At 39.0% G+C, this 13632-nt stretch overlaps 1 protein-coding gene across 3 annotated transcripts; it reads left to right on the top strand.

Annotated features, from left to right (window-relative positions):
• Positions 1-11: 11 nt before the first annotated feature.
• On the top strand, positions 12-3544 carry fam221a (family with sequence similarity 221 member A). Of its 3 annotated transcripts, none has more exons than XM_040121419.1 (7): positions 12-120; positions 368-559; positions 769-942; positions 1045-1235; positions 1380-1449; positions 1611-1653; positions 2894-3544. In XM_040121419.1, exons 2-6 carry the CDS (start codon positions 495-497, stop codon positions 1651-1653), a joined length of 543 nt encoding a protein of 180 aa, XP_039977353.1. In that variant the 5' UTR covers positions 12-120; positions 368-494; the 3' UTR covers positions 2894-3544. The 3 variants fall into 3 exon arrangements, with proteins under 3 accessions (XP_039977353.1, XP_039977350.1, XP_039977352.1); XM_040121416.1 differs by having other exon boundaries at positions 13-120; positions 1376-1449; positions 1611-1743; XM_040121418.1 differs by having other exon boundaries at positions 14-120; positions 1376-1449.
• The last annotated feature ends 10088 nt before the right edge of the window (positions 3545-13632 follow it).

Consider the following 13632-nt stretch of genomic DNA (forward strand, 5'->3'; position numbering starts at 1 on the left):
GTCTACTGCGTGCGTCATTACCATGGCATTTTGGGAAATGTATTCATACTGCTCGCTCTCTCTCGATTTAACACAAGACATCTGACTAAGAAAAAATAATAGTTGTAATATTTAGCGCAGGTAAACCGTTCAGCTACAGACCAGCTTTGATTAAAGCTATAAAGCCAGAACATATAGCGCTCGTGTTGTGTTGTGTTATAGTGTAGTGGTCAGGGTACTAGCTAAGCTACAAGGCTGCTAATGTTAATTATAGCTAGCTTAATTGTACTTTAGATAAACTAACAATTTTTTCAGTTTTTCTCTCCCTCTAGGCCTGTTATTATTATCATTATTATTATTTTATTTTATTTATTTTTATTTATTGCAGTTTAATTTGCAACCGTTAGAGGGACCTTAACAACCATTTCCAGGGTAACCTCAAAGCTGGGGGTAAACGCTAGTTGTTTGCTGTGCAAAACAAAAGGCCCACAGCTGTCAGTTTTGGATATCTGACAATGGAGACAATATATCTCGATAAATCAGCTTTAAAAGCAGTGGATGAGTATTTGGAGTACAGAAGGTTTGTCTCAATGTTACACAGTATGCTTTTACACTAGATCTAGGCTTTAAGCTAATCTCCAGAAGGTTTTCCATACACTTTTGAGCACAATACAAATGCTGAAATAACTTAATTACCATTTTGTTATAGATTGTTCAGTTAATTGTGTAGCAAGGTTATCTTTTCAATAAGAATCTTTACTGTATTTAATGGTGGTTTGTCTTTTCAAGGATTGTGGGTGATGATGATGGAGGCAGACTGTTCACCCCAGAGCAATATGAGGAATACAAGAGGACGGTGCTCCCACGACGCATGAAAAACAGGCTGTATGTGAGCTTTGGGATGCCAGAAGGTATCGACTGCAAACTCATTGGTCCGGAGACACCGTGCTTCTGCACACATAGGTAGTACATTATACCATAACACATTAAATCAAACATTCTCCCTTACACGTAAACATAAATACACAAATACATTTTAATTATTTGTGGTATAATCTCGTCCAGGTACAAGCAACATAAGACAGACTTTGAAGTGGTTCCCTCTGAGCGGCCCCTGGCCTTACCATGCCAGGTCAGGGGATGTCACTGTCCTTCATACCAGTATGTTCCTCGAAATGGGCCAAACCCTGTCCGATGCAGGTGTAAACACCTACCTCAGGATCACAGTGAAGCTACTGGTCACTTGTGCAAGAAGTGTGAGTGTGAAATCACTACATTTAAAGACAGTAGTAGTTCACTCCAGCCCAAATGAACTCTTACCCAGGTGGAATTATATATACAATTAATATTCAAGATGATTTTCATACACCTGTTTCCTAATAACTAATTTTTTCAGGCAGTTCCTGTTCTGGGTTCCAGAGCTCCTACACCTGTGGGTGTGGCCAGCCCAGCTCTGCCCATCAGACCCGGGTGATTAGAGTCAAACATCAAACACGGGCTCTTGCAAGACATAGCTTACACATAGCATAGTATTGCTGCCCTTTCTCCACATACATACAGTTGCACACTTCTCATAATTTGAATTCAAATCATATAATTTTTAATTTTTAATTTTTTGTTTTTTTTTGCAGGTTGAGACAAAACCTGAGAGGGAGGCGCGGGGTCTGCCAGTAGGTAGGGATGTCCCATATTCTGCCATGGGGGGGTTGACAGGGTTCAGCTCCCTATTGGACGGCTAACTCGCACTGGAGGCCTGTGGTTTAGGTACTAGATACGTAACCGATATATAACAACCTAATCTCTATGTCCAATGAGAAGCTACAATAATAGATCCATTTTAAAATGAGCTTGTGCAGTGTGTGCAGGCGTTTGCTCTCCACCTGGTATGGTGTGTCTGGAACATTTCTTGCACATGTAATCACGTGGGGCAACATCAGCTCCCAGGCAGGAGCAATACCAGTCAAGCTAATTCTCAGCTCAGGCATTCTTATATTCAAGGAGTCAGTGTTTTTGGTGATCCAGCCTTAGTTAGACTTTTGGAACATAGTAGAGGTGTGTGAATGGATTGGACAAAAGGTGAAGAAAGTTCCCCTAAGAGGCACGTGAGGGCAGCAAAGAGCAGCGCAGCATCAGTGTTAAATAAACAAGTCTGCAGAGTAGATATTTTTTTAGTCAAAAGTATATAGTAAAGACCACGCTTGTTTTACCAGAATACATTTGTAGTTAAGCTGAGAGGATACAGAAATCCACGTCTTTCATATTGTTGTGAGATTGATTAGGTTCTTTTAAAACACAGTATATAAAAATGCTGTCAGCATGCCAAGTTAAGTTTGCAAATTATTTCAGACCAATAATGGCTTCCTCAACTTTTGAGAGGTCATTTGCTTTTCCTTTGAAAACCATGAAAATTTGATTAATGATTGAATGTGCAACATTAATTACATTGTTTTTATCCATTTTTGTGCAGTTAATTATGCATGATTTAATCTGCTGTTGACTGATTACGCCACAATTTTGCATTTGCCTTTCATGCACTTGGGTACCGAGTTAACAGTTTTACATCTCACATTCAAATATCCTGAACAATACACTCTTCTAAACACCATGAAAAAGATCAGGTCTGTATGTAGCCATCATAACTTCGGTTTTAGGGTTATCACTTAATATATTATTTTATCTTTTATTGGGAATTGGAAGTACCATATGACAGATGAATTTCAGTGACTGCAGATAAATGCATTCTATAAAATATAATCCTTTAGTTTTAACACTACCTGTGCTTCACTTCCTGGTAAAGGTAGTGCAAATGACATACTGTAGATACTAAATCAGCTCAATACCTGTGAGATACACAACATTCTCTGTTGGTACCCATCACATCTGATGTCCATAAACTCTGCTGTATCTTTTCCAGATCAAGACAGAGAAGAAGGCTGACAGCAGAGAAGCTCAGCATCAAGGATTAACCAAATGAAATGCGACGTTCCTCTCAGAGTCCATCTGTCAAACTGTTATATTAAATATTAGACAATTAAGATTTAGCATATCAAACAATTCATATATATCTTCCCCTCTGTAACCTTTACTCTTGTCTAAAACTTAAAAACATTTTGATTGTTTCTCAATCCTTTTTTTTCTTCAGTGAAGTGGCTGTCTTTTTCAATGTTGTGACACTGTGACATAATCAGCTGTCAGCAACAGTAGTGATTAAACTCCACCTCACGACTAAACAATTATCTGACAATGTATTGATCCAATCAGAGGTTTGAATGTGGGGAACCATCAGCAGCACCATTACGGTGATTCAGATTTCAGATTTTTAAGACTTCTAAGACCTGAGACCTGATCACAGTTTGACAGAGCCTGAATACATCTGAATACAATTCAAGACGAAACACCTCCTTTAGGAAGTAAACCATGGTTAGTAATAACCAAACCTTATTCAATGAAAGAAAGATGTGGTCATGTCTGTCATAAAATTCATATTTGCTAGCTGATACTCTAACCAACCCTTGTTCACTTTTATTTATTGCCGTTTTCTAATGCCTCATATCTGCCAGTTGATACAAGTGCCATAAATTGGTCAGTTTACACATCTGAGTTTTGTGTGATTGGTGTTCTCTTATGGAGAGAAAGCCACCCACTCAACATGACACCAAAATAACACCAGATCCATGGAGCTACATGCTCAGTGATAAGCACAGTTTTCAATTTGCAGTTAGATGTACTGTCGCCGATTGATTAATCCCATTCCTCACGGCAGATCAGCGGTGATGAGAGCTGATTTAATCCACTCAGTGAATGGAGATTGAAGCAGGTCATATTTTCTCCGTTGGTGGCCCACTTTCCAGCATCTTTAACTGAGAAATAAAATTAACAGGGATCTAAATGAGGATTCACTCCCACTCAAATGTTCCCACTGTATGAATCGAAAGTCATACTGTATCAGCAGCTAGACTGGTGCAGCCAGTGCATCTTAAGTCACCTGTGTTGTAATGTAAGTATTACCTGAGGGAAATTGGTGTGTGTGTGTGTGTGTGTGTGTGTGTGTGTGTGTGTGTGTGTGTGTGTGTGTGTGTGTGTGTGTGTGTGTGTGTGTGTGTGTGTGTGTGTGTGTGTGTGTGTGTGTGTGTGCGTGTGTTAGTGGGGTGAACAGGTGGTCTTAAGGGAAAGGAAGTCGGGCTACGCCTGAAACACAGCATGGAAGCACCTGGGTCCCATCTGAAAGCAGACACTTCAGCATCAGTCTGTAGATCTACAATGACCATGGTATCAGGTTGCCAAAAGATAAAGTATGTACACACACATTCACAGCCGCAAACACACTTAAAACCAATCATGTTTCCTCTTTCCTACTCAGAAGAGCTTTGTTGACTGCTAGAATCAAGTATCCTTTAAAAAACACTTCACCTGTTTCCCCTGCATACTCCTGGGCATTTTTTCTCACAGAGGGTAGAGACAGTCGGTAGAGTGGGATGGGGCAGAAAGAGAGAAAGAGAAAAAGCCCAATTAATTTAAGAGGTTAAGGCCTTACACATTAGTCTGGCACAATTACAGCTTAGAGTAATTGCCTCTCCATAGCAACCCTGTTTAGGAGGGTACAGGTAATTTACTTTGGCCATTGGGTGAAGGGAATGACTACTACACTTCCATTATCCCCATGGAAACCACGCCCAGCTTGACTGACAGATCCAACACTACAAATCAGGAGACGACCACAGAAGATTAAATTGGCAATTACTGCGCAAGGAAACACTTAATTACCCCAGTGACAGTTACGGTAAGCACACACTGACTTAACTGGAACTAAGAACACACTCGTAATTTCCCCACAGACAGAGAAAGAGGTAACAAAAACTCAGTGACACAGAGAGACACAACAGACTGACAGGTGCTGACAAATGACTTGAAACTGTGTAGACATATTCTCAACCAGGTACTACTGAGAGAAAATAGAGGTTGAAATAGAATTTCCAAAATGCAAAAAAGAGGGATTAGCTACTTTAGTAGTACTAAAGGCTTTAGCCCATTTGGATTCAAAAGCTAAAATAAATGATACGTGAGTCCATAAAATCTGCTGGCCTCAAATGAATCCTTTATTTTACCTTAAATTGGCTATAATCAATATTAATACATTAACGATGAACCACATGTCTGCATCTATGTGGTCACAGTAGTAGTTCTACGGAGTGTTAATTGTTTTGGTTTTCAGGCCTGCAGCTTTAATTTTTTGGCTCACTGTCACTTAGGGTGACCAGGCATAACAGTTCTCTGGGGACAGGCACCGTTTTTGGTGGCCTGTCCCCAGCTGGAGCTGTCCCCAGAAATGTGCCTGTTTTTGACCGTGAATTAAAAACAGACCGGAAAGAAAGACCGGTCAGCAGAGCGGACAGACAGACATCTCGTGTTGTGTTTGTTTTGGCCAACAGAGCGGGGGGGGCTGTCAGCTGGCTTCTCGCTATGGCGGCTCCATATCACTCTTCTTCTACTAGTAACCACTTGCACTTTTAGAAAAAAACTGCTGTGTAAAACTTAATCAGACACTAGCAAGTGTCAAGTGAATCCACAACATCATCACAAACATTTTTTCAAGCCAGGAGGTAACCCAGGGTTACAATCAATTACCATGGTCAAAATACATGAAACTGGAACTGTCCCTCTTTTTTATTTCATAGATAAAAACATTGGACATTTTAATGATACAGATAGTTTCCTCGGGACTTGGTAATGACTAAAAACAGACCTAAAAGAGAGTGAATATTGGACTCACATGTGTCAGGTAGACTCAAACACTCATGTTACTCCGTCTGCTGGATTTGTAAATAGGCAACAGTTTGCTAGAATGCTCGCCATATCAACTTTATAAGGTGACGTGTTTACAGTTAATTTCCACTGCAAAACATCAGTTGTTGCAGGTTAAAAAAAAAAAGGTTATATATGGATTACCTATATTTTATATAAATACCTGAGAAATATTACAGCATTAACATAATGTTTGAGGGTGTCTTTTTTAGAGTATAATTTACCATACCATATTAACAGAATCGGCTGTAGTGGAGGGCATGCAGATAAAACATGAACATTTATCATGATTTATCCAATTCACAATACAATATTATTTCCAAATGTGAATATACAATTGTTCTTAAAAATACATTTCAATGTATTATTGTTCATGTATCATAATATAACTGCATGGATTTTAAAATACTTAAGGTCTACAGTCCCAACAGCTCTCTGTGGTAGCTTTGTATCAACTTCTTATTAAATAATGGACCTCTAAGCTATTTTCAGACACCATCACCTCAGCTTTTCACTGCTTCACGCCATTCTCTTTCCTCCAAGTGTCCTCTTCTGATTATTCAAAGAATCAGCCTGTAATCTGTTTAGGACAGATCTTACTAAAAAAAAAAACATCTCATTCTGTTTCTAAGAAGGACAAAAAAAACCCATCACAGTCTCCTAAAAGTGAAGCAAAATCCTACGTATGATATTGACTCATTTGATGCGTGTGTGCGTGCGTGCATGCAGGAGTGTGGGTGTGTGTGTGTCTGTTGCCTCTCTTTTGTGGTAGAAACAGTGGGAAATTGACAATGCAGCGACTGCATAGAGGCTCTGCTTCGATCCCCTCCTGTGTCGATAGACTTGGGGAGGAGGATGAAGAACAAGTCGTGAGATATGGATTTTGCCTTTTCACAAAGCACTGTGATAATGGACAGAAAGGAGTGTTCTATAGTTGGGTTAAATTGATAGTAATGTTTGACTAACAAAAGTGTGTTTAAACACATGCAGCCACGTGCACACTCAGGCATGTACACACATTAATAGACTGCATATAACCATAAACACATACTTGGCATATTGTATGTTCAACAAAAAAGGAAGTTAAGGAAGTTAGTGTTAATTATTGTAGAGAGCAGAGTTATCAGTACCACTTAGCAATAAGACACTTGTAAAGGGTTTAGAAGTTGTCACCTTGTAAAAGGATAAGACAACAGCAAATGGTAGTGGGGCTTCCATTTTACAAATACAGCAGATTTCCTCAAACCTGCTGTACTAAATGTTTTTTTTCAGCAGAGGGTCAAACAATCCAGAATACTGTTCCTATGTTCTTAATTTAAGAGCAGCTCCAAAACAATAAACAGATAACAGTGGACCCTTCAGTTACCTGTAAAGATTGGACTTGGTCTTGAATTCACATTTTTGTGGCCTCATTCTCATCTGGGTCTCGCATTGGTTCAAAAGAAGTTAGTGTTAAACCCAAAAGGACTTGCGGTGTTTGACAAATGTTAACAAAAGCTGTGTCCTCTGTTCAGAAATGATCATGAATTGGATGTAATTTATAATGCAGCTAATTTTTTTTTTTTTAAAGCCATATAATACATTGAGCATTGAGTTGTCAGTGAAATATAAAGTGAAAGCTTCACATCAAAGTATAGCCTTTATGGGTTGGATTTTTTTTATCCGGTAGAGTTTTAGGCCTAAATAATTATTAGCTTTTCAGAACATAAAGAAATTTTAAGACATATGCTTATTTACTTTCCTGCCAAAAGTAAGGAGATCCATACCACTCCATCTGTCCGTTAGGCTATCATTAGTAGCAGTTTAGCTTAGCTTATCATAAAAACTGGGGGAAACAGCTAGCCTGGCTCTTTCCAAACGTAAATCTGCCTCCCAGCACCAAAAGGTGTGTTGAGTAAGGAAGCCAAGTAAATTTGAACACTGGGCCACTGTGTTTATTTGCCCAAAATAGCCAGTGTAACAACTGTACAGACGTTAGCTGTATGTTAGCGAGCAATGGATGAACTGATGTTTGTGTTCAGCGCAGCCTCTGACTGAACTCAGATCTCAACAAGAAAACTCTAGTTCTTTCTACTATGTCTCCCTCTTGTCGTCCTGCCTTATATGTTTATGAAGCAGATTCATAAAGCCAGGTGTGGAAGAAGCTATGGTGGCCTTCAGGTAATATGAAAATGCAAAAGGCCCTCTTTAGAACCAGTGTTTGGTGTGTCTGTTCTGGGCTACTGTAGAAAACTTGGCGGTGCAACATGGCATGCTTCATGGCAGAAGGACCTGCTCCCTATGTAGATATGAAGGGCTCATTCTAAGCAAACGAAAACACAACGATTTTTAGTTTCAGGTAATTTTACACACATTTTACACATCGAAAACATTATTATGAAAATTATAATCCAACTACTTGTGCTCAGAGAAACTCAGCCCTATGCACTCCTCCACCGGCTACCTGAATAATAACATTAAATATAGAAATGTCCGTAGTTTGCGAGATAAGTATTTGGACACACTCAATGGCTGACTGACAGCCAGGTGGGAAAATGTGTTCTTTCATGAGAACACAACAGTGACATGATTCAGGCATTTTGATGTCCTCCTTCATTTTTGCTTTGTGTCTTGTATTTAAATGCATTAATTTCCCCTATTCTCCAACATAGAAGCTTGTTAAAGGATTAAGATTTTTAATCGTGATTAAGGTTATTTGTATTTTTTTTATCTTTGTATCACATATTGTAGATTAAGGTCTACTTATAACATCAGACCTGACATATCTAGACACCACATCTGCCATAATCTCTAAGGATTGTCAGCAATTTAACATTGTTTTTGTAGTTTGTAATCATATTCATTATTCATAGCAAACAGTTATTGTTTAACGGCAGAGATATTCAGCTTAAAATGTTTTCAACACATTATATTCCTTCAAAAAGATTGATAAAGGAATGCATCTTATTCCAAGAAATATCACTAAATGAAAACATAAAAATTGTACAGGTAAAAATCCACTCAATGTGAATACTTGTGAAAACTTGTTAGAATACTAATAAACAACACTTACATAAGTTTGTTTAGCATCTGATTCCACTAATATCCATTAATATTCATCAACAAACGGACAGACAACCTGACATCATTCTGACACATCCAGACCGCTGAGGTCTAACGTAGGTCACAACAGTTATTAAACCAAAGTTTAGTGTTCTTTGACGTAATTACAACTTTCATCAGGTTTCCTAATGTTACGGCTCAGGACTCTGACCTGCACACCTGAGCCGAACCAACCTGTCACAGCTTGGCGGCTTGACCCTTTGTTTGTCTGTCAATCAAAAGACCTTATATGAAGTTTCCCTTGACGTGATGTTTGTGCTGCTTTCACCCCAGGAGCAGATGTGGCAGAGACACATTTATATACACACACACAGAGACAGACACGTGCCCACACAAACTCCACAAGACAGCAAGGAACATTGAGTGGAAAGATAAAGACAGGTAAATTTAAACTGAGACTCTTAAAGCTGTGGGGGCTTAATTAGACTGATAGAGGAACAAATGAGAAAACGACAAAGGGCCTAAATTTCTTATTATTTCCTCACTGAGCAGTTGTCAGCATTGTACTTTCTCTGAACTTATAATGGGGTAAAGTGTGTGTTCTCTGAGATGTTAAATGGTACAGCAATTGGTTGCAAAGGCTTTCAATTAATGTCAAAGCCAAAACAAAGAAAAACAATTTGCGTACATGCTTCTTGAAGTGTAGATAGCTAACAGCTAAATCTAAAAGTACTTTTTTTTTTCTGTTTCTTTTAGTACCATTGCAACATAAGTCAACAGAAAAAACATCAGTGACATACATCCACGTCCAACATGAACCCTAATATCAAAACCTCTTGACTCAAATCACCTTCAGTTTGAAGCTACAGCCCATGAAGGCAAACAATGGGCTGCCAATGCTCTAAGTAATAGTAGTGCTTGCTTACCAGGAGTAACAGATTGTCCCCATAGCACAATAGTGTAGTCAAAGGCAGCTATTAAGATGTCAGAGTTGTGTGTAGAAATGGTGTAACAGCCAAGAAAGAACCAAAGTTGTACAAGATGTAGCCTTTTTTCATTTGTCTCCCCAATCCGTTTCCACGCAGCTGCCTGATAGAGAAGATACAGGTAGTCTGCTTGTCAGTATTTCCTTTTACAGTTGTACACACTGTAAAGCTGAAAAGTGTGATTCACAGCAGCGGAAAATTACGGGCTTTTTCATCTTAACAAATCTTGGGAGAGAACGTATTGTCCAAACCAGGAGCCTGGTGAGAGGAGGAGAAAAACAAATTTGCATTTAAACAACTTGCTCTCTAAAGGACTTGATCTCCACAGAAATGATTTCTGATAACAAACTCCAGGGAATTCTTCTGTACAGCATTTAGCTAAAGGGATTACATTTAGAGCATCTATACATTACTGTTGCATTAACTGTGGGTATATTGATTTGTCTAATTAGCATAAACAACCTGGACCGTGTTGAAGATGATTTGTATCTATCTTTCTAAGAGCATTGATATTATTAGTGCTGATGTTGATAAAAATTAATGACGATTCTTCCGCTGAACCCCATTTGCAATATCCCGTTGTCATTTGTCTCCCCTTGAGTTAGAGGAACAGCGCCCTCTTCCCCTTTTCTGCTACACAGAAATCCAGCCGATTTCCACCAAAATCTGACCTGGCTGTCAGAGCAAAGAAGATGACTTTGGGAAAACATCGTCCAAAACTGCAGGGTCCTCAGGTGATTTTGCTAATTGTCCTCTATCAATGTTTCTTGTTTTTTAAATTTGAACTCACTTTCAACATATACTTTAAAGTATGGTGGTCCATCTCTCAATAATTTCTGACTTCTCTACCCTGGCTTTGGCAGTCAGTGCCAGGCCCAGTTGTTCCTACTGAGGATGTACATTTTTAAAGACAGGTCACCAACATACAGTTTCAGAAAAGCGCAATAATTTCCTAAACTAGCTGGACACGTTAGGTTTAAGCTTACATTATTTAAGTAGGAGTAAATTGCATATTTCTTTGGGACTATTTTCAGCTATGGATTAATACACAAATGTTACACTTGCCAGCACCAAGGCAGTGTAAGTGAGACTGACTAAAAATAAGCTATGGTGCACATATTCATGGTAAAAACCATTAAAAACACATCAATGAGACATACTGTTGAACTGTGTGACAACAGTCTGTTGATGTGTTTTTAATGGTTTTTGGAAGACAATGGAGCTCTGTAGCACAGAGGAATAAGCTATATCACACTTCAGCTTATTAGTGGTTTTGGTCTTTTCATAGGATTTGTTTGCGGTAAGAAAAACATGAAATACACTCATCAGCCATATCCTTTAATCTATCTTTACCAAGTGACAGTTCACAGTATAAGGATAGTATAAGGCATAGGATTATTTTGCAGGAAGTATTGGGGAAAGGGCAGATGGTGACCATGAAGAGATGCACATGATCTACAACAGCATTTTTGACACTCAACTGATAGTAAGGAGCCAAAGAAAAAATTCCCCGACCATTACTCCCACAGCAGCGTGTACTGTTGATGCTAGGCATGATGGGGGGATTCATGTTTTTAGGACAAATTCTCTATTGTCAGGTGATTTTCACTCCTTAGTTTTTAGCCAAAAGCTATGCTAGCAGCGTGGCTCTTGTGATTGGCAGTGGGGTTTGGTTGGTCAGTCCACCACTTTGGTCCGGGCTAAAATATCACAACAACTATTGGATGGATTACCATGAAATTTGGTACAGGTATCCATGATGCTGAGAGGAAGAATCCTAATCCCTTTGGTAACCCTCTGATCTTTCCTCTAACGCCACCATGAGGATGACGTTAGTGGTTTTGAGTGAAATGGCTCACATTTATTGTTTTGATTGCATTAAATTTTTTACACGCATGTTCCTGTTAGTATGAATTGTAATAAATTGGGTGATCCTTTAACTCTTCATCTAATGCCATAATCAGGTCAAAATTTTACTTTGCCCAATAATTTGGTACATCAGCAAATATCTGCCAAACCTGTCCCATTCTCTTCAGCCTCAGTGGTGTTTGAATCTAATTAGCAAATGTTAAACTAAGATGGAACATCTTAAACATTATAGCCTACATGCTTAACACCAGCATATTAGCATGTTAGTATTTACCCCAAGGCAACGATGCGCCTAAGTACAGCCTCACAAAGCTGCTGGCATGGCCGAAGGTGCTTAGTCATTTTTCCTTGGCTGACATGAGTATAACCCAACATGGCCTGTTTTGTTTTAGCCCATCTGCCCCAATGATCAATGAGTTGTGAATTCAGAGGTTGCACATTTGGTCAAATCTTAATGCGTCACCTGTGTCAGACATTAGAGTTGATGCAAACACTAACTGACCTCTCAACTTTGTCCCCTTGCTTTATGCATCTATGTCATTCACGTCAGACACTTACGTCAGTGCAAGATGTTAGCTTAAAAAAGTGTTATACCTATTGAAGTGAGTCACTGAGTGAACGTGTTTCCTCACTGATTCCTGCCTGTGATCATCAGGATTCGGTCATGACTTTGTGCTCCACCCTCTCCCACTTGTATCTCATTCCTCATCTCCCTCTTAGCATCCTGTGTTATACAAAAAGTCCTTAACACATCCTCTGCACAATTTAAAAAGCAGCTCTGCTGAAGAATGCTGATTTTGATAGATTATATGGCTGCGAGCTAGTATACAAAAGGATTATGAATGGGAGGTAAATGAAGCACTTGGTGATACAGATTCATTTGAGGTGCTATTTGGGTTTTCTTATTAAGTGGGTATCTTGGAGATTGGGCTCTTCTTTGGCTGACGTGTCTCGATATTCACATTTAGGCGTTTTGTTCATGTTGAGTGTCCCAGTCTCACTTTCCATCGGATGGAATGAACTGCAGAATGAAATTAGTGGACTGATTCAGTCAAACAGCGTGTCAAAAAAGCAGTCGTGAACATGAGTCGGTTTGAGACCTTTTTATTCCAGATCACCCGAGGCGTCGTCATAGGAGCTTCCTTCGGTAAGAACGCTGCCTATAGAAGATTCCATTTGAAGTTCACCCACAGTGTTACATTAATGCCACTCTTTTGTGACCTGGGTTGGGATTATTGATCTCATTATGCAGAAGAATCACTCGTTGAATGTGAAATCATTTATCATTTTCTTTCTCATAGAGAAGACTCATAAACACCAAAACACACACTGTATGCTTGTATCTACTGTTCTACATTGTATGTTTGAATGCAACAGTTATTAAGAGGGTGTATATTGCAGATGTGCCTGTTTATGTACAAACCTGGATTTGAGATTTAGAATATAATGTTTGTTACATTAACAAGACAGTCACTTAATTCAGGACTATAAAGGGAATAATATATGGCAGATGTGCAACAGTGACTAACTGGTGAACTTATCATACTTTCTACAATGTAATTACTCCATTATCCATGTAATGTTATTATAGGGACATGGGTTGTCTTATTTGGTTAGTATCCTAAAATGTATTTGTAGCAGCTGGATTGGCCACGTTCTGTAAAAAAAAAAAAAAAACACTTCATCCCCAATCCCTCTTGGTCTCATTGGAAACTAGGCTTATTAACTCATTCTATTTTTAGTTAGCATTGTTGTTTTACGTCTTTTAAATTAATGGAAATAGCTTTTCCGAAAGAAACACACACACACACACACACACACACACACACACACACACACACACACACACACTAATGACAGCATCAGCTGTGACGTTCACACGAGAAAAAGGCAGAGACTTGGGGCGCTAAACGGGCGCAGCTCTGACGCGCTTTCCTACTGAGCGTCTGGCGCA

The sequence above is a fragment of the Xiphias gladius genome, chromosome 24 (assembly GCF_016859285.1).
Source record: "Xiphias gladius isolate SHS-SW01 ecotype Sanya breed wild chromosome 24, ASM1685928v1, whole genome shotgun sequence".
Lineage (NCBI taxonomy): Eukaryota > Metazoa > Chordata > Actinopteri > Istiophoriformes > Xiphiidae > Xiphias > Xiphias gladius.